This window comes from Myxine glutinosa, chromosome 1 (assembly GCF_964187855.1).
Source record: "Myxine glutinosa chromosome 1, kmMyxGlut1.1, whole genome shotgun sequence".
Taxonomy (NCBI): domain Eukaryota; kingdom Metazoa; phylum Chordata; class Myxini; order Myxiniformes; family Myxinidae; genus Myxine; species Myxine glutinosa.
In genome coordinates, this window is record NC_136261.1 from 312,020,592 (window position 1) to 312,048,109 (window position 27,518).

Sequence of the window (27,518 nt, forward strand, 5' to 3'; positions counted from 1 at the left end):
GGGAGAGGTATAAAACACAAGGAGACCAAGGACTTCCAGGACAGAAGTTGGTATTTCAAAAAAGTGTAGGATTTGGGGTGAAATTAGCGGGGGTAGAAAAGATCAAGGTTTTGGATGGGGGAAGATAAGAGATGGTGGTGAACAGCTGTTTTAAAGACCTGGAGGGTGGAGTGGGATTGAAGAGAGTGAGGGAGTTTGTTCCAGAGGCGGGAGAAAAGAGGAATGAAGGAGTGAAGGTGAGCAGAGTCTTGATTTTGGCAGTTTAACCATAAAAGGGTTGCAGGCAGATCTTGTGCGACCTTTAGGGATATTTGAGGGACAGAGCCCAGAGAGAGCTGGGGGAGCAAGGCAGGAGAGGAGTCGGTAGAAGACGGAAAGACCACCAACCTGCCTGCGGTGAGTGAGTGAAAGGCCCTCGGAGTTAGCTTCATCGCAGGAGATTCCAATGATTCTGAAAGCTTTGGTTTCAACAGCGTGAAGACGAGCTAGGTGTGAGGCAGGAGCACCAGCCCAGAGGGGAGAGCAGTACTCCATTGAGCTGCGGATGAAAGCCTTGTATGTGGTGAGGAGCTCAGGTGTGCCAAGGAAGGACTTCGCACGACGGAGGATGCCCAGTCGGCGACTGGCTTTGGAGTCCAGCTTGGAAATGTGGTTTTCCCAGGAAAGATCATGGCAGATAGTGAGACCCAAAAGCTTGAGTGACAGAACTTTTTGGAGAGGATTGTTGAGAAAGTGCATGGGAGGGTTGTCCAGTCGATCTTTTCGGAGAGACATAGTAAGTGTGAGATTTGTCAGGATTGAAAGACATGTGTGTGTGTGTGTGTTTATAGCTTGATAAATTAAGTACAATTAGAATGTGAGTACATCTATAAAATATGTACAATTTCTCTTGCCAAACGGCTTGCTTGATTCAAAGCGCGCAAACAAGCACTCCAACGGAACGGAGTGCTCACCGCTCGGAACCGCTTAACAACATGGCCTTCTTCCTCTAAACAATCCTCTTGACGAAATTCAATCATTCAAACCCCCTGGAATTGACTCTCAGCCACATTTCAGAGTTGGCTTCCAAAGCCAGTTGGCTTCTGACAACTGTGCATCTTCCATCGTACAAAGTCCTTTTGTTTTGTCAATACAACTGTTACTAAACGGTGTAGTATTTGCCCGGTTTATGCGACCATGGCGGTGTTGTTAACAGTCGGAACTCAGTGTTTGGTCGTTTTATTGTCGAGGCGTTGTCACCGCCCTTTCCCATTTGTTTTATATTTTTAATGCAATCCTTAATTTACGTTCGCAGAGCATTTTCGTACACAACCAGAGGAAAAGGAGGAATAATTAACAAATACTGTCTTCTTTGATTTGTTCAGGTTTCACAACGACTTCCAAGTCAACGTTGGCACTTGGCCTTCCTCCTTCACTGCCGTCATGTCGCGACAAGCGAACAGGGGCACGGAGAGCAAAAAGATCGTAAGGATGGCCGCTTGGCATTCAGTGTAAAACTGTACACGTTGTGTGCGCATCGTCCTGAACACAGTACTGTACGACTACGGTAGAGACTTTGCGCTGGTAAACCGTCGGGTTCCTCACCGATCTGGTGCGGAGATGCGCTTGTTGAATGTCGCTCAACTACCGTGACGTCATAGTGCTTATGGAAACGAGAGGTGGTTGAAAGTCGACATTGAACACTGGGCTCTATCTAACCTTGTCTGTCGTACCGAATTTACAGCAAATAGTAGTTGATGCACATACTACAAGACTTGTGGGTGTAATTCGCGTGTGATTTTTGATCTCCAGCAGATTCCTTATAGACATTATAGGTTATAGACATTCTACTCTGGACATGCTGCTTCTGCTGTCAACAATGGATGGAGGTTCTCAATGCCAAACAGGAAATCAGAGCTGTCTCCTTTGACATATCACGTGCCTTCGATACGGTCTGGCACCCCGCTCTGCTCACCAAACTCTTCTCCTATGGACATGGTATCCATGGAAATCTCCACTCATGGCTTGCAGACTTCCTCTCTAGTCGTAGTCAACGTGTGGCCCTGAATGGATTTCTCTCATCTCCCCTACCTGTTCTGGCTGCAGTTCCCCAAGGCAGTGTTCTTGGCCCTGTGCTTTTTCTGGTCTTCATCAATGATCTCTCCGACTCTCTGGAAAATCCTCTCTATCTCTTTGCTGATGAATCCACTCTCTGCCGCTCCATTCCTCATCCCTCAGATCAGCAACCTGCAGCCTCCTCACTCTCTGCAGACCTGGACAAAATAACAGACTGGGCAAACAAGTGGAACATATCTTTCAATCCTGACAAATCCCACACTCTTACTATGTCTCTCCGAAAAGACCGACTGGAAAACCCTCCCATCTACTTTCTCAACAATCCTCTCCAAGAAGTTCTGTCGCTCAAGCTTTTGGGTCTCACTATCTGCCATGATCTTTCTTGGGAAAACCACATTTCCAAGCTGGCTTCCAAAGCCAGTCGCCGACTGGGCATCCTCCGTCGTGCGAAGTCCTTCCTTGGCACACCTGAGCTCCTCACCACATACAAGGCTTTCATCTGCAGCTCAATGGAATACTGGGCCGGTGCTCCTGCCTCACACCTAGCTCGCCTTCACGCTGTTGAAACCCAAGCTTTCAGAATCATTGGAATCTCCTGCGATGAAGCTAACTCCGAGGGCCTTTCACTCACTCACCGCAGGCAGGTTGGTGGTCTTTCTGTCTTCTACCGACTCCTCTCCGGCCTTGCTCCCCCAGTTCTCTCTGTGCTCTGTCCCCCAAATATTCCAACAGGTCACACAAGATCTGCCAGCAACCCTCTTATGGTTAAACTGCCAAAATCTCGGCTCTCTGCTCACCTTCACTTTTTCATTCCCCTTTTCTCCCGCCTCTGGAACAAACTCCCCCACTCCCTTCAATCCCACTCCCCCCTCCAGGTCTTTAAAACAGCTGTTCACCACCATCTCTTATCTTCCCCCATCCAAAACCTTGATCTTTTCTACCCCCGCTAATTGACCCCAGATACACTTTTTTTTGAAATTCCAACTTTTTTCCTGGAAGTCCTTGCAGTGTCCATATGTTTATACCTCTCCCACCTCCCCCCAAGCCTTCCCCTCCCACATGTCTCTTGATCTCCCTGCTCTCAAATGTTGCGTTTGTGCCCTGCCTCCTCTCTCCCCATCTTGTCTACCGCTCCCCTTATTATATGTTTTATGTGTCGGTTTGACTTTTTGTGTGATTAATGTTAGCTCTTTCACGAGCCTCGATCTTGTATTAAAAAAAAATAAAAATCTTCAATTTCCATTCGATTGACTTGAAATTTTAAGAGGATTTGTATATATGGCCACTGAATTCAACCACCAATTATTTTTGAGGTTAGCATAGCCCAACAACTTATTTTAGGGATTTCGCAAGTAGCTTGCTATGTATTTGTTTGTCTGTGAATAAGATATCTTAAAAATTTGTGGATGGATTCGGACGAAATTTGGCAGAGAGGTAGTGTATGAGGCAAGGACGAAATAGTTAGATTTTGGTGAAGATCCGGATCCGGATCTGGCTAGTAGAAGTTGTTAATTGATTCTTCACCTTTGGGAGATAGGGTTAAAACCGATACATAGCAGGTGGGGAGGTTGATGATCTTCACCATTGAGAGATCGGCTGAAAAGCGATATTTAACATGATATTTTAAAAAGTTATGGACGAGTTATGAATAAACTTGGTGGACGAGGTGGTTAGGTGACAAGAACAAGCCGATTCGATTTTGGTTCAGGTCCGAATCCAGACCCGGCCTCTCATTGGGATACAAAACATAAACTGTTCAGCGTGGCGGAGGGAGTTATGCGCTCTACTGAGTGCCGTTCTAGTTTGTCTATTGTCGACTAATGTGATGGATGAAATAGTACATAGGATCTCTTGCATTGTACTATGATTAATGCAACAGTAAAGCCTGGTGTTGGTTTAATGCTTAAGGTGGTTGGCATGAGTTCTTAGGGTCTTTAGTTTTGAGCCCATGTCACGCCGTTAAATAACACCAGGTGGGTTGACTCAGTCTGTCATCCTTCCAAGGTTGGCAAAATGAGTACCAGCTGACTGGGGACAGCGGGCACTGCCACGTTTCCAGAGAATGATGCAACCAGCAGCCATAGGCTGCTTACGAAATATTAATAAATAAAAAGGCAGATTCTCCTAATATCCTTGTCCTTCATTGTGTCACTGCAAAAATAAATGGGGTTTCTTCAGCCAAGGATGATCAACCGCTCTGAGAAAGTCAAACCGATGTGATTAACAACTTGATGAAATCTCATGGAAGGTCTTCAAGAGCATCTATAATTGTTTTCCCTTCTTATCCGAAGACGGAGCTGGCAGGATGGCTTAGAGGTACGCACACTCGCCTTATGCTGTCTAGCATGGGTTCCAATTTTCACAGGCAGGGTGATTCATTCATGTGTGTGCCGTCCCTTGGATGGATGTTAAATGGGCGTCCCATCTGCCGACATTACTTGGTGGATGTTAGAAATCCCATGGTGTCCTTGGTGAAGAGTAGGCGAGCTACCGCCGGTACCCTGTCCAAATTCCAAATTCCTGCACCAGGAGGACGCATTGCATCGGTGGCACAGCCTTGCCCTCAGTCAATGATGCATATGAACGAAGACAAATCCAAAGATGGCTATTCACATATAACATGCAAACTGTGCAGAAGGCTGCTGACGATAGTTCATCTACTCCTCGCGAAGAATGCCGTGTGATCTTTATGGTCATGGTTTTGAAAAGGTTTGGTTTTGAAAATAAAAGATCATGGTTTTGGATTGGTGATGATCTGAGATGGTGGTGAATAGCTGTCTGGAAGACCTGGAGGGAAGAATGAGATTGAAGAGAATGTTAATTGGTTCCACGAATGTTGATTGGTTCCACATTTGGGGAAAAAAAAGAGGAACCGATGAGAGGAGGTGAGCAGTGATTCTGGATTTTGGGAATTTCACCAGAAGAGGTCTGATGGTGGACTATATGAGCCCTGCAAAAACCTGGTGAGGGAGGCGGGGGTGGGGGGGAATGGTGGGACAACAACACATGGTAAGAGCAGAGGGTGCAAGAACAGAACGAAGGTGATAGAAGACAGAGACCAACGACCTGTCCGCGATGGGAAGGCGATGGACCCATAGATTCAGGTTCATCGCATCGCAGGAGATTCCATTTCTCTTGAAGGCCTTGGTTTCCACGCCATCAAGATGAGCAATATGTGATGCAGGGGTGCCAGCCTACAGTTGAGAGCTGTACTCCATCAACCTGTGTATGAAAGCCTTGTAGGTGGATAAAAGTACAGGTGTGCCAAGGAAGGACTTTGTATGACAGAGAATGCCCAGTGGGTGACTGGCTTTGGAGGCTAACTTTGATATGTGGTTTGCCCAAGAAAGATCATGGCTGATAGTGAGACCCAGGAGTTTGGATGACTGGACCTCTTCAAAATAATTTTTAAGAAAGTAGATAGGAGGGTTTGCCATACGGTTATTTTGGAGAGAGATGGTGAAAGTATGAGATTTGTCAGGATTGAAAAACATATTCCAAGTGTTTGATCAGTTTTTTTTTTCAAGGTCTGAAGAGAGGAAATAGGCTGCTGCCTGCCTGTCTGAAGGATGAGGGATGTCATGGCAGAGGGTGGAGTTATCAGCAAATAGATAAAGGGGATTTTCCAGAGAGTCAGAGAGATCGTTGATGAAGATCAAGAATAGTACTTGTCCCAGAACACTGCCTTGGGGCACACAAGCCTTAACAGGGAGAGATGAAAGGATTCCGTTGGGTGCCACACGTTGGCTACGAGTGTAGAGGAAGTCAGTAAGCCATATGTAGAGTTGACCTTGGATTCCATAGGTAGAGAATTTGGAGAGTAAGGCAGGATGCCAGACTGTAACAAAAGTATGAGATATGTGCAGGGAGACAGCCATGATCTCATGTCTGACATTGAGGACCCCTATCCATTGTTGGGAGAGTATAAGCAGCATGTCCAAGGTGGAGTGACGTGGTCTGAAACCATTGAAACCAAATTGATGATCTAAGATGAGGTTTTTGGAGAAAAGGAAGGATTTCATATCAACTGCGATGATAGATTCCCTGACTTTGCTTGATAATTGGAAGCAAGCTAATTGGTTTGTTAAGGGAAATAATTTTTGCACCTTTTTATGTAATGCTGTGATTTTAGTGGATTTCCAAGCAGATGGAAGATGACCTGTGGTGAATGACAGGGTGAAAAGGGCAGAGAGAGGAAGTGCAAGAGCAGCAGAGCAGGTTTTGAGGACACGTGAGCTGATGCCGTCCTGTCCAGTTGCAGAGTCAGAGTCTACCTTCTCAGGTGCAAAAGACACAGAGTCCAGGAGCAATTGATGCAACTGGTTATGAGATTGGGGTTACAAAATTTGGAAGCAAACACAGAATTGAGGCATTTTTGCCTTCTCATGAGCAGAGTCAGCTGTGGTCCCATTTGATGAGAGGGAAGGGATGGATGGGAGCACACTTGAGGCGGACGTAATAAGGCACCACTAGGTTTTAGAGGAAGGAGATGAGTTTGCAAGTTCATTCTTGAGGTTGGGCAGATGTTGCTTTCTGGTTCTCCTTAGAGTGGACACACACTTGTTGCAGGCTTTGTAGAATGAGCTGAGATTACCTTTGGTTGGGTTTACTTTCCAGAAAGAGAAGGCAAGTTGTTTCAGAGCAACTGTCTCACCACAGGATTCAGTGTACCATGGGCAGAAAGAGTGGTAGGATAATGGAAGATGACATGGGATGAATCTGTGCATGAGAGAGAGCAGGTTTCTGTGGAAGAATTGCCAGGCCGTGTTAACATTAGGGGTAGTAGATATGGGAGAGCAGTCCTGAAGAGAGATGGCTGCTTGCAATCCCTGCCAATCTGCTTGAGTGAAATGCCAGACTCGCCGTCGTTGCGGTTCTGAGAATAGACATTGAAATGTTGACTCTCACGAGCATATGATCAGACAAACCAATTGGAGTAGGGGAAGGGCAGGAGACATTAACAGGGAAGTTTATCATCACCAAGTCCAGAAGGGAATATTTGCCATTGGGAGAAATCTGGGTGGGAAAGTTCACAGATAGAATCAGTGTCATGGAGTTACAAAAGTCCTTTGCTGAACTGCCATGGCTGGTGAGATAGGTACCAGATACCAACACCCACTTAAGTTGCGTGATGACAATTGAAATCGCCAGATATGAGAAGGAGAGAGTTGGGGTGAGTAGTTAAAACATGGTCCATGTTGTCTCTGAGAGATGTAGATGCAGTCGTCACTGTTTGGAGGACGGTACAACACACAGACGAACAAGAGGTGAGAGCGGAGGGGAAGTTGCAGCCAAAGGTACTCCTGGGGGTTGGGAGGTATAATATCAGTAAAATGGGAAATTGTTTTTTTGATGTAAAGTGCAACTCCGCCGCTGAGGCAGGTTTCAGCCCGATCCAATCATGGGAGAAAATAGCTGTGAAGACAAACTAAGGATGTTGGGTCGTCCTATGGGATGAAGGATTCTGTTAAACCGAATGTCTGGTTTATTGGCAGTGGCCTGGATTGAGAGATCTGTCATGTTGGAACGGAGACCTCGGATGTTGAGGTCCACGGAGTTGAGTACAGGGGAGGAGGTGTTGGAAGAGTACAGGAGACAGGGGCAGATGAGGTGTGGGGGAGGGCGGGATCTTTGAGGGGCGTTGTGAGGGGGAGTTTTAAGTGGGTGAGGTGAGGAAGAAGCATTGAGAGGATGGGTGAGGAGGGATGCAGAATAGGATGACATTAAGCTTTGAGGAGGTGGGATGAGGGGGTAAGTGGTGAGAGGGGACAGGAAGTGGAGGAATGCTGATTCTGGACAGATCAAAATTACAGGATTTAAGGTAAGGATTTTTGCTGAAGGCACGGAGAAAAGTAGTGCTGTTGGTACGCGAGAAGAGTTGGTAGACTAAGCACTTAGCTGACAGTTTTGGAAAAGTAATCTTTCTGTAGAAGAGCAGGCAGAAGAGGAATAGATAGTGGTGAAGAATAAGAACATTGTGGTACTCCTGACAGAGAAACAAGGAAAGTGAAGCATTAAAATAAAAAATTAGATGGAGGTTGAAGAGGCAGCTGCAGATTCAACAAACACAGGTAAAAGTCCCTGAAAAGGAAGTTGCTTTGCTTTATCTCTTGGATTTTTGATCGTGATTGTTTTCTTGGCATGTATGGAAGTTGTTTGCCATTGATTTCTTCCAGGCAGTGTCTATAGTGGATGGGTGTTCCTAGCCATTGTTCTCCATAATAGAATCCTTTGTCTAGCATCAAGGCCATGCAGCCATTACTGGCAATGTGAGCCAGCTACCTCCATGGCCATCTACCACCTCCTCCCATGGCTTCATGTAACCTTGATCGGGAGGTGAAAATGGGGTAGTACACCTTTCCAAAGGGTGGCCCACAAATTAATGAATGCAAAGGCCACCTCCTTTAAAAAAGGATTACTGTCTTTATCCTGTTAAAGCCTTACTTAGCCTTTGGCTTAAAACCCTGAACCGCAAGGCAGTGCCGAATTTGGATTCAGAGTTTCCTTCTCCTCGATGTGCTGCCTACCAAGGCTAATGAACCCCATCTGTCTGAAGCAACTGGTTCTAAGGTGCCAGTGATTCGCCTTTCACCTCTACATCCATTACTGAAAACAACCCTCCCACGAGAAGGCCGGTGCGGAGCTAGACTGTCGGAGGCTGTTTGAATCTTTGAGATGCTGAGCCATTGGAGTATTTTATAGACATTGAGAGCTTTTCCTCAAAGTCACTCCATGGTATAACAGTCCATGGAGGTCAAAAAAAAAAAAAGACCTACATTCTACAAAGTAATAATGGATATTATCAACTCTTCGTTGATAAGAGGATGTTTCCCACTGTAGAAAAACGAGGTGTGACTGATGGTCCAAACACGAGCCATTCCTCATGGATGAAAAGGGCTAACACTCGATGCCAACCGTGTCTACTATGTACCTACCAACTTTTAGATGATCGAATCTATTGTTTGTCTTGTCGGCTGACGTAAACCACTCACACAACCCTTCGCAGAGTTCTAAAATTCAAATTCTCATAACATGAAACTTGTGTGACATTAGAATTGCAAGAACATATAATTTGTGGATGTGTTTCTTTTGCTAAACGTGGGGTTTGCAGGATAGCCTAGAGGTAGTGCATTTGCCTTTGAGCTGTCTGGCCTGGGTTTGGATCTCGATGCAGCTATAAACTGTCATCCTGGTGTTTCACATGTAGGGCGAGGCATCATCTGTGTGCTGTCCATTGCAAAGACGGTCGACGACATTTAAACCAGAGGACCTGTCTGCCACCACTGGTTGTTGGTGGACAATGAAGATAGCACTGTCTTTCATGAAGATTAAGTGAGTTATCGCTGGCATCCTGAACAAATTATAAATTCCTGCTACCTTCAGTTGATAATCAGGCCTGGACAGATTGTTCTTGAAAGACCTGGGCCAAAAACTTTCCCAAGCTGAAACCACAAGAAGGTGGGAATAATTGGGGTTGTTTGAAATAGCAGTCGTAGTCGTCGTAGTCCTGTCTAATTGCTAAGCTTATTAATTAATGGTTAGTTCATTTGATTATTAATTTGCCGCTTCCTGGTTCTACACAGAGCCTGGAGCTATTCTCTCTAACATATGGAGCACTGGTGACTCAGCTCTGCAAAGACTACGAGAGTGATGAAGAAGTCAACAAAAAACTGGACAAAATGTAAGTCATAATCTCATATGCCCTTCTGCATTATGCCTTCTCTGTTCTGCTCATCAATTGGTATAGAAGTCAAGGTTATCCATGACTTTGTTTTCTCCCTCTCACCTGATAGGGGTTACAACATCGGAGTACGGATCATTGAAGACTTTCTTGCTCGGACAAATGTTGGACGGTGTCACGACTTTCGAGAGACTGCCGATGTGATTTCCAAGGTTGTTCTATTATCATACCATAGATCGAAAAATGCCTGTTTCTATGTTTGTTTAAAGGGTGTGCCCGGGAATGTTTTAGGGGGTAAAAACTATCATTCCGGGCGTGCAGAATGGAGGGAGGTCTCCAATTCTCTCGATGTAATTGTGTATAACATAATGCTGCTCCCGGTGCCAGGAGCTAATATAAGGCATGTCAAAATACACCAATTCTGATGAAATCAACCCATCTGTAATTCTGGAGAAATGATCCCATCTGTAATACGGGGGAAATTAACCTCTCGGTAATTCTGGGGGAATTAACCCATCCATAATTCTGGAGTAATTAACCAATCTCAGAGGGCATATTACTCACCACTCACAAGCACTTACTCACCGCAGGCAGGTTGGTGGTCTTTCCGTCTTCTACCGACTCCTCTCCGGCCTTGCTCCCCCAGCTCTGTCTGTGCTCTGTCCCCCAAATATTCCTACAGGTCGCACAAGATCTGCCTGCAACCCTCTTATGGTTAAACTGCCAAAATCAAGACTCTCTGCTCACCTTCACTCCTTCATTCCTCTTTACTCCCGCCTCTGGAACAAACTCCCTCACTCTCTTCAATCCCACTCCTCCCTCCAGGTCTTTAAAACAGCTGTTCACCACCATCTCTTATCTTCCCCAATGCAAAACCTTGATCTTTTCTACCCCCACTAATTTCACCCCAAATCCACTTTTTTGAAATACCAACTTCTTTCCTGGAAGTCCTTGCAGTGTCCTTGTGTTTTATGGTCCTTGTGTTTTATACTTCTCCCACCCCCTCACCCCTTCCCACGCTTCCTCTCCCCAAGCCCTCTCCCTCCCACAGTTCTCCCAATGTCCCTGCTCTCAAATGTTGTGTTTGTGTGCTTCCCCTTCTCTCCCCATCTTGTCTACCGCTCCCCTTTTTATATACTTTGTTTGTCTGTTTGATTTGTTTGTGTGATAAATGTTAGCTCTTTCACAAGCCTCGATTCTGTATACAAAAAAAAAAAAAAATCCCTAATTCTGGGTAAATTAACCCATCCATAATTCTGGGGAAATTAACTTGTTCTTAAGTCTGGGGGAATTAACCCATCCAATCTTAAGCCATTCAATCATTCAAGTCATTCAATCTTAAGTCTGGGGGAATTAATCCATCCATAATTCTGGGGAAATAAACCTGTCCATAAGTCTGGGGGAATTAACCTGCCCACAGTTCTGGGGAAAATAACCCTTCCTTATGTCTGGGGGAATTAACCCATCCGTAACCTTGGGGGAATTAACCCATCCCATCAAGAGGCCAATGCCAACTTGAAAGAGCTACAGGTCTTTATGGCAATGACTGGTCACTGTGTGTATGGGACAACAATATCCGAAGCACTCCACAAGTCTCGTCTGTACGGTAGGGTGGCAAGAAGGAAGCCATTACTCAAAAAACCCCACCTTGAGTCCTGTTTGAGGTATGCAAAAAACCACTCTGAAGATTCTGAAGCCATGTGGCAAAACATCTTGTCTGACGAAACCAAGATGGAACTTTTTGGCCGAAATACAAAACGTTATGTTTGACATAAACCCAACACAGCACATCACCCAAAGAACACCATCCCTACTGTGAAGCATGTTGGTGGCAGCATCATGTTATGGGGATGTTTCTCATCAGCAGGGACTGAGGCACTTGTCAGGATAGAAGGGAAAATGGATGGTGCAAAATACAGAAAAATCCTAGAGGAAAACCTGCAACTCGCTTTTTCGGATTGAAATTAAACTTTCAGCATGACAACGACCCGAAGCACGCTGCCAAAGCTACACTGGAGTGGCTAATGAACAAAAAGATAAATAAATGTCTGAGTGGTCCAGTCAGAGCTCCAACCTGAATCCAATCGAAAATCTGTGGCATGATTTGAAGATTTCTGTCCATCAATGCTCCCCACGCAACTTGACTGAGCTTGAACAGTTTTGTGCAGAAAAATGGGCAAATATTTCTCAATCAAGGTGTGCAAGGTTGGTAGAGACCTATTCCAACAGACTAATAGCTGTAATTGCTGTCAAAGGTGCTTTCACATCGTATTGATTCAGGGGGGGGGGGGGGGGTGGGGGTGGACACTTATCCAACCAAGATAGTCAGTGTAGTCTTATATTGTTAATTAATTTTCTGAAATTTGTAGAATTTGTTTTTCACTTGGAAGTTGTGGGTTACGATGTGTAAATAAATGTGAAAAAGTCTGATTTAATGCAATTTACTTCGAGGATATAAGACAACAAAAGGTGAACATTTTGAAAGGGGTGTAGACTTTCTATAGGCACTGTATATCTACCATATAAAACACAGTCCATTTGTATTTTTGTGTGTTTGAACAGATCTCTGTCCCCCTTCATAAGGGTAGGTTTTAAAGGCTAATCTTTTAATGTGAATGTGTGTTCACTATGATATATTTTTGAGGATTAAACAAACCCGAAAAACATTTTCCATAAAAGAGTAATTATGTCTCTTCTATTGGAATTCTAGATGGTGTTTTGCAAACCGTGCCTCAAGGGAGGTGTACAGAAGCGTTTTAAAAAAAAATAACAATAAATACAAGGCGCAGGGGGGTGCAATTCGCTGCACGTGATGTGCAACGCGCACAGATTACAACGAGTGTTTATTTACGTCCGTAGGATGTCTAATAAATTAAGAAGATATAAGCACACCTGACACAAGGCCGAGGCTTCAGACTTTGGCATGCTCACAAGGCTGTACCGTCAAATAAATTGTCTGAAAAAAAAAAAAAAATTCCGTCCCATCATTTTTGATGAGCTTTTTACTAGTATTATATATGCACTAAGGATTTGCTGGGGGAGGGGCGAAGAAAGTTTAGAAAAGGAATAATTTGAGGAGGGGGAAAGGGTGGGTGTTGGAGAAGACATATTGGTGAAAAGGTTGGTGGTGTCAATAATTTTGTCGTTTCTGTGCATATATGTACTTGAAGCATATAATAGAGGTTGGTGGAATTCCTTAATAAAGTGGCATTGGAGTTATTGGGTTGTGTATCATCCTCATGCATAAAGAGGAGAGCTGTGGATGATGGTAGATGAGGGATACCCTAAGTATCAGTGGTCATTTGTAATGGAGGTTAGTCTAAGACTCTAAGTCTAAGGGGTGAACATATTGTCGTATCACCAGCGATTAAGACTGCAGGATGACGAATGACCGAACGTTTTTACTCCCGAGGCAGCAGCCGAAAATGGCGGTTATTTTTACACGCGCGGGAATGACGGGATGCGAGACGTTTAGCTGAATAAAATCAAACATGGATTTATTCCAAAACCACAAACAAGTAAACACGACAGTCAATTTAACAAATATGATTTAATGAAAATAAAGCCAGGAGTGAAATAAATGTTAATTTATTAAACTAAAGAGATAAACTAATCGAAATTCCGACCTTGAGAATCCTCCATCAGACACAAAAACAGACGAGGGGAAAGATAATAAAAATAAAATGTTTCCTTTGTAGTGCCGGCACTTAGCTCTGGCCTCACAAGTTCCTCTGCGAGGTTGGCAGCTGGGGACAAGGGTCAGAGCTCGATGTCCCTCTGGCGGGAACCTGGCACAAGATGACAGCGGCGCCGCACTCGATGGCACCGCAAACGTGAGGTGAGTTGTCGAGACGGCCCTTTTTTGCTCTCCCTTGGAAGAACGACACGGCCTTCAGCCTACTCAAGCATTCGCCGAAACCTCCTGCAAAATACTGCCAACGCAGCAAAGTGCTCCTCACTCCAGAAGCGTGCACAAAAATCCCAGAGAGAGAGAGAGAGAGAGAGAGAGAGAGAGAGAAAGAGAAAGAGAAAGAGAAAGAGAGAGAGAGAAGAGAAAGAGAAAGAGAGAGAGAGAGAGAGAGAGAGAGAAAGAGAGAGAAAGAGAAAGAGAAAGAGAAAGAGAGAGAGAAAGAGAAAGAGAAAGAGAAAGAGAAAGAGAAAGAGAGAGAGAGAGAGAGAGAGAGAAAGAGAGAGAAAGAGAAAAAAAGAAAAAGAAAAAAGGAGACGCATGCGCTCCTTTCCTTCCTCTTCAGAGCCAATCACCGAACGTCCCTCCCAGTTCACCCCACCCACAACCCCAGGGCTAATCATGTCCCTCAGGGGCGTGGCCTATTTCCTATGGTCCTTTTAGAGGTGGGGCTTAGTCTGATCGGCTCTGCTTGGGTTCTGTTGGCGGTTGTTGTTGTTTAAAGGAGTTTTCCATGGCCGGCCTTGTCAGCAAAACGTAGAGGGGAAATAACGTACTCGGGAAAACGAACCTTATTCCCTACCGATAATTAGCACTGCTTCACCCCTCATGTGAAGACAAATATACAATCTTAAGCTACAGTTCTCCTAGGAAAGCACATCAAGATTTCTCCTACGCGTCCATGCTACAATAATATTATACAGTCTTACATTCCCTACGGTATCCTCTCACCCACCCTCATAAACGTAACAATATGAATAGAAGTAGGACATGAATGAAAAATGAAAATGTAGATTGTAGTGAAGATCAGACAACTATATTCCACTTTAACTTCAGTAAAGATTCAATTGCAGATTTTATCTTAAAATAGTAATAATTTTGGACGACTTATTCCCCACAGAACGCCTTCAAACTTTACCTTGGTGTGACTCCAATCGTGACCAACTGGAGTCCAGCAGGAGATGAATTCTCCCTGCAACTCGACTCAAATCCGTTGGCCGAATTTGTGGAGTTGCCTGACAACCATACAGGCCTATCCTATTCTAGCCTGCTTTGTGGGGTGCTGCGTGGTGCTCTTGAGATGGTAAGATGCATACGTACTGCAATCTTCCTTCCTCCCTCCTGAAGTGCTCTTCATATGCACAATATTGACATGGAATTTTGTTTTACAAACGAACAGCCAAGTCATTTACTTTGCTTGTGACATCAATTTCGGCTTTAAAGATATGATACGAGGGGTGTTCAAAATGTTCTTTGAATGGAATACATTAGTCCATGATGAGCCAGTTTTTTATTCAATACTAGCAAATACAACCTTTAGCTTAGCTGACGGGAATATTAAGAGAGGGGGAAGAGATAGGAGGGGAAGGGAGGGTGAAAGGAGGGGAAGGGAGTGTGAAAGGAGGGGAGTATAGGGGGTGAAAGGAGGGGAGTATAGGGGGTGAAAGGAGGGGAGTATAGGGGGTGAAAGGAGGGGAGTAGAGGGGGTGAAAGGAGGGGAGGAGGGGGACGTGAAAGGAGGGGAGGAGGGGGGCGTGAAAGGAGGAGGGGTATTAAGGAGGGGAGGTGTGGGGATGAAGGAGGGGAGGAAGGGGGGGTGAAGGAGGAGAGGAAGGGGGGTGGGAGAGAAAGATGTGGAGGAGGGGGGGGGGGGAGAGAAAGGAGAGGTGGCAGAAGGGAAGAGTGTGGAGGGGAGAGGTGGGGAGGGGAAGGGGAAGAGAAGAGGGTGAGATGGGGAGGGGGAGGAGATGGAGTGGGAGGAGGAGGAGATGGAGTGGGAGGAGATGGAGATGGAGTGGGGGGGGGGGGGGATGGAGATGGAGTGGGGGGAGATGGAGCAGAGGGAGGAGGTGCGGAGGGAGGAGGTGCGGAGGGAGAAGGTGCGGAAGGGAGGAGGTGCGGAAGGGAGGAGGTGCGGAAGGGAGGAGGTGCGGAAGGGAGAGGGAGCGGTGCGGAAGGGAGAGGGAGCGGAGGGAGGGGTGCGGAAGGGAGAGGGAGCGGAGGGAGGGGGTGTGGAAGGGAGAGGGAGCGGAGGGAGGGTGTGTGAAAGGGTGTGTGGAAGGGAGAGTTACCTAAACCTAGTTACCGAGGTTTACGTTCACTGAGAGTCCAGCTTTACCCCCTTATATCTCATGGATTTTAATGTAACATTCTTGCCTGTAAGCACTCCAGCCTGGGTTTTAGTCTCTGCCCAGCTATAAACTGTTGTCCAGGTGTTTCACAGGCAAGATGGTTCATCAATCTGGCTGCATTAGTTGGTGGACGTCAAATATCCCACGGTGTGCTTCGCAAAGAGTAGGCGAGCTATCGCTGGCAACATGGCCAAATTCCAAATGCTGTATCATGAAAAATGCTGGATAGTCAAATGTCAGGCCTCACTAGCTGGTTAGTGATAGACTTGGGCCAAGCTTCTGCCGGTCAACCCCACAAGAACGTGGGGATAATTGTAGCAAATAATGAAGAAGAAGATACTCTTTACAGAGCGTTGGTTTTGCGAAGCAGTTTCTTGGCAAGGGTTATACTGGGACGTTGGTTTGCAAATGTCCTTTGTTGCAGCATTGGTTGTCCATGCTCTATCCTTTTAAATACAGAGCATCAAGCATGGAAGCTGCACGTAACATTTTATTTAATCTTTGGTATGACTCGGCCGCGGTTTCAACCGCCGACCTCCCAGACTTGGAGGGGACATCCCACTGATAGGCCGGATCTGCATCCGGGCCTGAACCAAAATCGAATCGGCTTGTTCTTGTCACCTACCCAACTCATCCACTAAGTTTCTCCATAACATTTTGAAATATCGTGTTATATATCGTTTTTGGCTCAATATCTCAATGGTGAAGAATCACTTAAAAAAAAAAAAAAAATCCTGATATCTGGATCCAGCTCCGGATCTTCAGTATAATCTTGTGGGAGCTGTGCTCGCACGATAAAATCGGACAAAATGGACGACGCCAGGAATTAGGTTTCTCTGAGCTATTTATTCCCAGCTCACTCAAACAAACTCCAAAGCACTGAATCAGCCCATCGAACGGGCGGCAATATATATCAGAAACTCAACACACAAAAGCCACGCCTCTCAGGCGGGGCGTGGTATGCAAATAGATAAGCCACGCCTCTCAACGGGGCGTGGTATGCAAGGCAAGCGTTCGCTCGGTAAAGGCAAGTCTCAACACGCCCGGGCGAGTCAGGACATGTGACCGCTCGCCGGTTGCGTCATCGGCCGGTGCAGGGTAATTGTGTCATGCTACCGGTAACCGCTACAATCTAATCAATTTGTCCTCGTCACACCCAACCTGTCCAGCATGTTTTGTCTGAATCCATCCATAACTCTCTGAGATATCCTGCTCACAGACACAGACAGACAAACAAACAGGGGTGAAACATAACCATAACTGAACGGATCAGGGCTCGGGATGTTGAGGGCTTTTTCCTCATCATAATAATTGCATTGCCAATGCATCAGTTGCAGTCTCAGAATAACCTGGCTGGAGCCAGTAATGAGACTCTTGACTGGGATAAAACCTTGATGAAGTCTGTTGTGAAAACTAACCTGCTAATGTCATCTGTTGCACACACACCGCAGGTTCAGATGGCAGTGGACGTGCGGATTGTGCAAGACACGCTACAGGGTGATCTTCAGACTGAGCTGCGGCTGCGCTTCCTGCGTCGTATCGAGGAGAGCATGCCGGCTGGGGAGGAGTAACTCTACAGCTGACTTTGTCGTTGTTGCGCGGATTAAAATATGGATCAATTGAGATCTGAATTGCACTCCTTATTAGTCAGTGCTTGTCGTGCATTCCTCATCTCTTCCTACCTGGAGTCACTTGTACATTTTGAATTAACTTACATTATTGGGAGGGGGATCGGGGGGAAGTGGATGGAGATTACTGCAAAACTCTTTGGATATTGGTCAATGGTTGATGGATTATATTCCTCCTAAGCATGTGACTTCACAATAAACTTGTGTAGTTATCATTGTTATGTTTTTATATTGTTTTTTGAGAGAGAGAGAGAGAGAGAGAGAGAGAGAGAGAGAGAGAGAGAGAGAGAGAGAAAGAGAAAGAGAAAAAGAAATAAATGAATCAAATGAATCTGACACGTTAGCTGAATAATCGCCTGTTATAAAGTTTAATGGTGTTTCACTGAATAAAGTTTCACTGAGTTAAACAGATTGAGGAACTTGCATGTTTTGTCTAAAAAATTCCTCCTGACCATGAAGTGAAACTTGCTGCGGCTTTTCATTATTTTTGTAGTTTCCTACCAATTTTGCCCACTGGTGGATAATTTTCCTTATGTCATTTGAAAAGTCATATTTTTGACTGGGTGTGACTCCCTCCACCTCCCCCCCCCCCCCCACCCCTCCTCACTCACACACACCTTGTAAATTGTAACCTCAGACAAATCATTAAATCATTTAGTTTATGGAATGAAATCTTTTATTTTAATCTTGCTTTATTCACCTGTTGATAATTACCCATTGATATGTACATTCTGTCTTGGGCTTTCGCCCTGTTGTTGGTGTTCCCCCTTTTAGTTTGGTGCATGCTGAACCAGGTGTTCCGCAAGCCTCTACTTTGTATACAAAATAAACAGTGGGCAGACGGTCATCTCTTGAGGTTGTCGTTCAGGCCTCTGCTTATTTTGAGGACCCCATGGAAGTCCCCCACTGCCCCCGATCCCCTGGGAGACCCCTTGATTCGAAATCGAAAAATCGAAGCTTGAGCGATTGTGCGGACCATCGAGTAGAAGGGATGTACGTGAAGTTAGCACCCTTTACCCTTTTCCCGATTCAAAGTTAGGGTTGTACCATTACAAAAATGGGGGAGTTGTGGATTGTACCATTACAAAAAAAAAAGGGGGGGGGGTGCGTAATGCGTAACTCGGAGAAATTGGGGACTATGATAAGATAATCCAGTAATGGTTCGAATCCGGTAAAGGCCTGAGCAACATAATCTGAGAGGTGAATAGGGCAACGGTTCAAATCTGTAATGGTTTTAATCGGTTAATGGGTGAGTTGGGTAAACGTTAAAAAAGGTAAAGATTTCATCGATACTTCACTTTATATCCCATAAGCTAATTATACCATCACTATTTAATTTTTTTCAACGTCATCTATTTATTACGTACGTGCCGATGCTTTACGTAAGGAGATGAGGTGGCTTGTGTGGGGGACAAAGATGAGTCGGAGGGTAAAGACCATTAAAGGTGGGAAGGTTCAAAATTTTGCCATATTTTTGGACATAAATATTAATTGCTCATTATTTACTAAGTAAGTTAATATACCACGGACGTACCAGTAGCTATTAGTATTAATTGGTTTCATATAAACGAATAAGGTAAATGATGTTACGCACAGTAAAGACATCCATTTCATTCAGCAAAATAAGTACTAAATAAGGGACGGTGAGATTTGCTGAAGAGTTGATTGGGGAATTAACCCATCCATATATTATTTATGCGGCGGTGTATTTGTTGAATAGCTGTTATTTTGGCTGGTCTCTCATTTGCCGCAATATTTTAATACTTAAATGTTGGTTAAATTTAAACGTTGAATACATATAGATTGCCGAGTTTGACTCTTATATGACCTGTAAATATTTCAAAAACCATTCTCGGATACAATGTGAATACGTCACTGTCATGTGATCCTAAACAGTTCCCACACAGACGTTTCTGAATCCTGTTCAAACCACTGAGCTCGATTTGTAATCACCAATCGCCTCCCCCACCATTTGCTCCCGCCCGACCCCATCGCCGCACTGAAGACTGAGGCCATGAGTCGCGTGTTCGGGCGCGCGCTCGCTGTCTTGCCCGCCGAGTTAGGCGGAAGCGCACCTGGCCCCTTGCACACTCTACTCTCAGCCCTCGCCTCCGCCTCCTCACGACAGGTTTCTTTTTGTTAAATTCACGTCTATCTAGTTTTCCTAGAAACGTTTATGTATTGAGATCTAAATACTTTGCGCACACAAACTTTTGCAAGATGACGTCACGCTGTTTGCTTGGAAGCTATATGCAACGGCTCCAAACATACACCATAGCATACGCTTTCCCTTTTCGTATACTGTATTCTGTGTATATAGTTTTTCTGCAGTACGTCAGGCTCATGGAGGAGCAGCGCCGGTTTTGCACAATTTGCTGCCCACGGGCTGAGGCCTGAGATTCCTGAGAAACTCCCCGCCCCAGTCCCCGCCCCAGACCCCGCCCCAGTCCCCGCCCCAGTCCCTCGCCCCAGTCCCTCGCCCCAGTCCCTCGCCCCAGTCCCTCCCTCTGCTGGTTAGAGCAGGTATTTGTAATTTGTTCAGGGTTCTGGCGATAGCTCGCCTACTCTTCGCAAAGGACACTAATAAGGACACTTTAACGTCCACCAACTAATGCTATCAGACTAGATACCAGTTTAACGTCCATTTGAGGAACACATTGATGATTAATCCTGCCTGTGAAATACTGGGATGAAAGTTTATAGCTGGGTCAAGAGTCAAACCCACAGACAGCATAGAGGAGAAGAGTGTGCGTGCGTACCTCTTGGCCATCCTTCCACTGATTGCATAACAGAGTCCAATACCTGATTAATAAAGTAAATTTTTAGTTTCTGTTTGGGTTCATTGATAGGATCGTCGTCTGCTTCGCAGTGGAATGTCCGATAATTTGGGAGATACCTTTTTGTTGTGTCCAAAAGCTCAATTGCTTGAGAGCGATTGAAGTTATCTACCTGCAGATCTTTGTTTGTTATATTAACTAGAAGCACCTGCTCCACGTGGGAGCGACCAAAGGGGTTGTGTTATTGTCCTTATTAGTCCCCATCCCCAGAGGGTACTGTAGGTTTGCTCTCCGTTTGTCCGTAACACCTGTGGATTTTCTTCACTTTTTTCATATCCTTTAACATATTGAACGGAAACTTGGTACATGGCTTTATTATGATACGTTATATAACAAGTTTGGGTTTTGGGGCGTTTCACCAATTTTTCATGGAGTTTGCCCTTTTTGCTTGGAACAAGAACATACATTGGGACCGGTAGGGGACATGTACTGCAAAGCAATTCTTCTTCTTGTTCAAAACATACTGCACTGGAAAACATGGGGACAGGAATACTGTGTAAAGGGTGGGGACTTGTAATACCATCTCCCACCAGGAGGCGGCGCTACAGAATACACATTTACATAGAGAATTTACGTAACCTCCCGCTTTCCCTCCCAACCATTCCCCCCCAACCCCCAAGACCAGCGGCTAAGATAAAGACACCCCAATACACTAATTTAAGTCGTGCGGATTCTATGTAGCAAGTCTGGATGCAATTGGGCCAGAACTGTAGGAAGAGTAGCCTGACAAACAAACGCACAACAATCCGTGAATTATAGTAAGGATTCCTACAGTATATCCGACGTCTGCCAAACTAACACATCTGCCAAACAAACACATCCGCCAAACTAAGACATCCGCCAAACTAAGACATCCGCAAAACAAACACATGCGCCAAACTAAGACATCCGCCAAACAAACACATCTGCCAAACTAACACATCTGCCAAACTAAGACATCCGCAAAACAAACACATGCGCCAAACTAAGACATCCGCCAAACAAACACATCCGCCAAACAAACACATGCGCCAAACTAAGACATCCGCCAAACTAATGGCAACATCATGGCAACATAGAGAGTAACCCAGTTTTAGGACCGGCATAAAAGATAACTGAGAAGGAAGTTGAGGAAGCGATAAAAGCAATGAAGAGTAGAAAAGCGGGAGGGCCGACGGGAGTTGTGGGAGATATGTTGAAGGCAGCAGGAAGTTGGGGTGTGAAGAGAATGACAGAGATCTGTAATCTGGTGGTGAAAGAAGGCCGCATTCCAGTGGATTGGGAACTGAGTACCCTCGTCCCTCTATACAAGGGGAAAGGTGACCCTCTCGATTGTGGCTCGTACCGAGCGATAAAATTATTGGAGCATGGAATGAAGGTAATGGAAAGGGTGTTGGAGAGGAGGATAAGGAAGAAAGTGAAGATTGACGAAATGCAGTTTGGATTTATGCCAGGAAGAGGAACGACAGACACGCTTTTTAATGTGAGGTAGTTGCAGGAGAAGTACATGGAGAAGAGGAAAAAGTTGTTTCTTGGGTTTGTTGATCTGGAGAAAGCATTCAATAGGGTTCCACGTGAAGTAGTGACATGGACATTGAGGAAGTTAGGAGTGGAGGAATGGTTGATCAGAGTAGTGATGGCAATGTACAAAAGAACGTGCACAGCTGTCAGGACGAAGGACGGGAACAGTGGTGAGTTTGAGGTGAAGGTGGGAGTGCATCAGGGGTCGGTACTAAGTCCACGACTATTTGTAGCTGTGATGGAGGTGCTGGCTCGGAACGTAAAGGAGGGTTTACCGTGGGAGTTGTTGTATGCAGATGATCTGGTGTTGATTGCAGAAAGTATGGATGGACTGAAGGAGAAGATGAACAAGTGGAAGGAATGTATGGAGACAAAATGTCTGAAGGTGAATATCGGGAAAACGTAGGTGATGGCAAGTGGTAAAGCATGTGGTGAGGTGGAAAGAACTGGGAAGTGGCCATGTGCTGTGTGCAGGAAGGGTGTCGGAGTGAATTCCATTCAATGTACAATGTGCACTGAGTGGGTTCATCAAAAACGTAGTGGTTTGAGAGGGTCATTAACCAGTGTGGCCCCTACATTCAAGTGTAAGGTGTGCACAGAGGGAGCTGCAGATGGAGGAAATGTTGAGTTGGATCTTGGAGACGGCGTGAAGCTGGAAGGTGTGAAAACATTTTGTTACCACGGAGACATGCTGAATGGAGAAGGTGGATCAGACTCGGCAACAGTTGCTAGAGTGAGATGTGCATGGAAGAAGTTTCGGGAACTGAGTGGCGTGCTGACGAGGAGGGGAGTGTCGTTGAAGCTGAAGGGAAAGGTGTATGCTGCATGTGTGAGAAGTGTTATGAGTTATGGGAGCGAGACATGGGTAATGAACGTAGAGCAGCAACGAAGGCTGGAAAGGGTGGAAATGTGAATGGTTCGGTGGATGTGCGGAGTATCGTTGAGAAAGAGAGAGGAAGACAAATGATGAATTGCGAAAGATGATGGGAATAGAGCCTGTGATTGATGCTGTGAAGAGGAACAGGTTGAGATGGTTTGGTCATGTGTTGAGGAAGGATGAAAGTGACTGGTTGAGAAGAGTGATGGAAATGAATGTAGAAGGAAGTAGAGGACGGGGAAGACCGAGAAAGACTTGGCTAAAGATGGTCGAAGAAGAAATGCGGGCAAGGGGGTTAACAAGGAGAGATGCAGAAAATAGGGCAAAATGGAGAAGATTGTCATGGGGACCGCAAGGCTAACCCCCACTCTAGCTGGGAAAATGGCCTTAAAATGCCTGTTGTTGTTGTTGTTTAGCACTCAGTTCAGTGAATGGGAATTGTATGGAAGAAAATAAATCTTGTGGATTAGTCACGTGCTTTTTTTTGTACTCTGCTGGTTTTGCTTTTCATGTTGCGCCTTGTTATCACAACCTTCTCAAGTCTGCAATATCAAGTCTGAGCTCACAAGTGTTGGCAGAAGTAATTCAGTCATTCCAGCCCCACTTAAATCTTTTAATGTCATGAATTCCAAAAAATCCTCCAGGATGTTTGCACTGCCTTCTGCCACATTAATGCAGGTTTCCTTCACTGACACAGATCTAACTAACAGAGTCGTTTGTTCGATTTTACTTATGTCAGATGTGCAATCCAAAATCACTGAGTAGTATGTTGCTGTTTTGAGCATTGGCCGTATCGTTTCCTTGATCTCCGTTGCCGATGACTGGATGATCTCGTTTCAAATATTTTTACCCAAGTAATGGTCGTGGATCTCGCATGATGTGATTCTTCTGAGATGTTCTTTCATCACACCATCAAACTTCCCCATTAAATCCACAAATCTGAGAAAGTTTCCATTATTGGGCTCGAACAGTTAATCCGACCTCCCACACAGTGCTATGTTTTGAGTGCCCAGTACTCTTAACAAAGCAATCCGTCTTTCCAACATATTCTCTCAGTGCTACGTGTCTGTTTTAATAATGGGTTGATTTTCATCATTAATAGAGCTGTGTTGGTATTTAGTCTTGTCTCCAGTTCTTTCTATTTTTGGAACGATTCCAGGTGACCAGGTGACTTTTTATGCTCGTTTAAAACTGCATACAATTTTTCCAATCTTTGGTACGATCCGATGCAAGAGCAGATTTTGCATTGGACAGGAAGATTGTACAACAAAAACAAGATACTTAATTTTTGCTCTTTTAATACACTAGCCAGGGCCTCCATATTACTCCTCATTTTCATTGCTCACATGTAATGTGTAGCAGTGAATCTTCTGTTGCTGTTGTATTTAGTAAAATTAAAACTGTTCACTTATTTAGGTCCCTTATGCATCAATAATTTGCGACTTTCAAAATGACATAATACACCCCAGAATGCTCGATGGCATGTGTCGAGGGCACCATCTATATTATAATAGCCGTAGATGATTCTGTCTGTCTGTCTGTCTATCTGTTGGGTGTCTGTCCGGGGTGTGGCTTACTCGGTTTGCAGAGTAGCTCCACCCATAGCTCCACCCATTCTGGGAGTGGCTATAAACAAATATCCACCATTTTATTAACTCGCATAGCTTTGAGTCCTGTTTTGTAGGCCCGTGGTGTCTTGCTCTCCCCCAGTTTTATTTCAAATCAAATTCGATAAATCATTTCATTTTTCACAGTCGCTAACATAGTTTTAGACTCGGTTGAAAAAAAACGGGAAGAAAATCCGATGAAAGTTGCCGTTTATAGAACGAAATGAATTCTCAAAGGCCTGTAACTTCAAGGCCATTGAGTCTCTCTCACGCCTTTATCTCCAATCTAACTCACCATATGATTTCATTTTTATCGATGGTTTTACTTTTAGACTCGGTGTCAGCAATAATTGAGAACAATCCACACACGCGGGAAAATGCAGAGATATATTTTTTAAAATCGCGTCATGGTGTATCATACACCGCCCAACATGACACCGCCGGCAATGTGTCGATATATATTAAAAATTCGCTTTTGCTTTTCCGTTATGATATATTACTATTTCGTTTGATGATAGTCGTCACAAAAACGTCAACAATGATGCCGACATATATTTCTTCGTTTTTGTTTCATTCAACATATTAGCCGGAAGTAAAATATGTTTCAGGAAATTACCGAGAGATATTTCTTCGTTTTTTTTATTAGTTATGTGCGCATACACTTTAAATAGCTTTATTTGAAATCTTTAATTTTCCACAAACATTCCACACACGCGGGAAAATGCAGAGATATATTTTTTAAAATCGCGTCATGGTGTATCATACACCGCCCAACATGACACCGACGGCAACGTGTCGATACATCTATCTATAATTCCAGTCCAGTAATCTCTGTACGTTTGTACGTTTGTACGTTTGTCTGTCTGTCTGTCTGTCTGTGACCGCTGTTTCTCGACAACCACGGGTCCGATATACTTTTAACTTGCCAGGTATATTGCTGGGGACCCGAGGATGTGCCTTTTCAAGGTTTCATATTAATCGGACAATTACTTACCGAGCTATGTCCAAAAAACGATTCAACCAATCAGAGAGCAGCGAACGATCGCGTGTGCCGAACGTGGCGGGCACACTCTGCCTCGGATGGCACATTTGAGAGCGTATTCATTTATTTCACGTTTGCAAACTATGTTGGCGTTAAACTATGTTTTACAACTAATAAAAACGAATTTGCGATTCATTCGCTTTCCTGCGCGTTTGTGTACGCGATGGCGATTTCTTTACCAAACTCCGGAAGCCGTTCGCTTTGGACCGAACCATTGCATGTAAATAGAGGGGGGGGATTGTCACCACTCGCAAGCCGTTCGCTTTGGACCAAACCATTTCATGTAAATAGAGGGGGGGGATATAATTTTAGATATATATATATAGTACGGGCATGCCCTAGTAAAGTATATTGTGTGTGTGATATGAGGATTGTTACCTAAAATGGCTCACAAAGCTTCTAAAAGAAGCCGATCATTCTTGTTATGATTCTATGACAGCAGGCACCCTTGAGATTGATGCGTGGTGGAAGGAGCACACAAATTTATACATTTTTTTTTTTTTTTTTTTTTTGTATACAAGATCGAGGCTCGTGAAAGAGCGAACATTAATCACACAGAAAGACAAACAGACACATAAAACAAATAACATCGGGAGCGGTAGACAAGATGGGGAGAGAGGGGGAAGGACACAAACACAACATTTGAGAGCAGGGTCCGAGAGACATGGAGACATCGAGAGATCTGTGGGAGGGAGAGGGCTTTGGGGGGGAGGCATGTGAAGGGGGGGAGGCATGTGAAGGGGGGGAGGCATGTGAAGGGGGGGGGGGTGGGAGAGGTATAAACATATGGACACTGCCAGGATTTCCAGGAAATAAGTTGGAATTTCAAACAAGGTGGATCTGGGGTGAATTAGTGGGGGTAGAAAAGATCAAGGTTATGGATGGGGGAAGATAAGAGATGGTGGTGAACAGCTGTTTTAAAGACCTGGAGGGAGGAGAGGGATTGAAGGGAGTGTGGCGTAAGTCATAGTAACATACATCCTGGAGGAACATAGTAATACATCCTCAAGTAATAGAAATATTTACGTATAATGGTACACGGAACTAGGACACAAACAACAATGACAGCCACGACAACAGCAGGAAAAGCAACTACGAGTTATAAATTATCCTTTTTTTTCAACAGGATCTTTGAACACTGTAGCTCCCCCCAAACACACACGATCGGACAGCCTCCCCACAGAGAAGTAAAGTTCACTATGACCTTGTATGCTGTTGCTCAGCACACTAACGGGGCGTGAAGACTGTGCGATGCGAACAGTCGGCTCAGCATGGGTAATTTGATCCCAGTCACATTTCCAGAAGTATTCCACCCCCTTAGTCAATACTTTGTAGAAGCGCCTTTGGCAGTGATTACAGCTTCGAGTCTTCTTGGATATGTCTGTATCAGCTTTGCACATCCAGATTTGGGGAGTTTCTCCCATTTTTCCTTGCAGATTTGCTCAGGCTCTGTCAAGTTGGATGGGGAGTGCCTGCAAACATCAATCTTCAAGTCTTTCCACAGATTCTCAATGGGATTCAAGTCTGGGCTTTGGCTGGTCCACTCAAGGACTTCCACGTTCTTGTTCTGAAGCCATTCTAGTGTTGCTTTGGCTGTATGCTTGGGGTCATTGGCCTGTTGGAAAGTAAATCTTCACTGCAGTCCATGGTCTTTTGCATTCAGAAGCAGGTTCTCCTTAAGGATTTGCTTCTATTTGGTTCCATTCATTGTTCCCTCTTTCTTTACAAGTCTCCCAGTCCTTACCACTGAAAAGCATCCCCATTGCATGATGCTGCCACTACCATGCTTCATGTTGGTAGAGATGGTGTTAGATGGGTGATGAGCTGTGCTTGGTTTCTGCCAGACGTAACGCTTTGCATTCCGGACAAATATTTCAATTTTCATCTCCTCAGACCACAGAATCTTTTGCCACATGCTCTGAATCTTTCACGTGACTTTTTGCAAACTCCAGGTGTGCTGCCATGTGCTTTTTTCTCAGGAATGGCTTCTGTCTGGCCACTCTCCCATATAGCCTAGATTTGTGAAGTGCTGCAGAGACTGTTGTCCTTTCAGCAGGTTCTCCCATCTCAGCCAAGGAACGCTAGTTCTGTCAGAGTGGTCATTGAGTTCTTGATCATCTATTTGACCAAGGTCATTCTTGCTTGGTTGCTCAGTTTGGTCAGCCAGCTAGCTCGAGGGAGTATAGGTAGATCCATATTCTTTCCATTTCCTGATGATGGAGCTCACTGTGCTCTTGTGAACTTTCAACATT

The 27,518-nt window shown here is 44.9% G+C and overlaps 2 protein-coding genes across 4 annotated transcripts in view; both read left to right on the top strand.

Annotated features, from left to right (window-relative positions):
- Positions 1-1,184: 1,184 nt before the first annotated feature.
- On the top strand, positions 1,185-18,258 carry TRAPPC3 (trafficking protein particle complex subunit 3). 2 transcript variants are annotated; one of them, XM_068136393.2, is made up of 5 exons: positions 1,185-1,464; positions 9,639-9,736; positions 9,849-9,948; positions 14,545-14,727; positions 17,227-18,258. In XM_068136393.2, the coding sequence occupies exons 1-5, from the start codon at positions 1,423-1,425 to the stop codon at positions 17,344-17,346; spliced, it is 543 nt and encodes a 180-aa protein (XP_067992494.1). In that variant the 5' UTR covers positions 1,185-1,422; the 3' UTR covers positions 17,347-18,258. The 2 variants fall into 2 exon arrangements, with proteins under 2 accessions (XP_067992494.1, XP_067992500.1); XM_068136399.2 differs by lacking the exon at positions 1,185-1,464 and adding an exon at positions 8,108-8,126.
- A 999-nt stretch (positions 18,259-19,257) lies between these two features.
- Positions 19,258-27,518, top strand: part of AP4E1 (adaptor related protein complex 4 subunit epsilon 1) — a 184,081-nt gene continuing 175,820 nt past the window's right edge. For both annotated transcript variants that reach the window (XM_068136403.2, XM_068136410.2), the window contains exon 1: positions 19,258-19,531. In XM_068136403.2, coding sequence (XP_067992504.2) covers positions 19,418-19,531 — 114 coding nt within the window. In that variant the 5' untranslated portion in view covers positions 19,258-19,417. The remainder of the gene's footprint in view (positions 19,532-27,518) is intronic.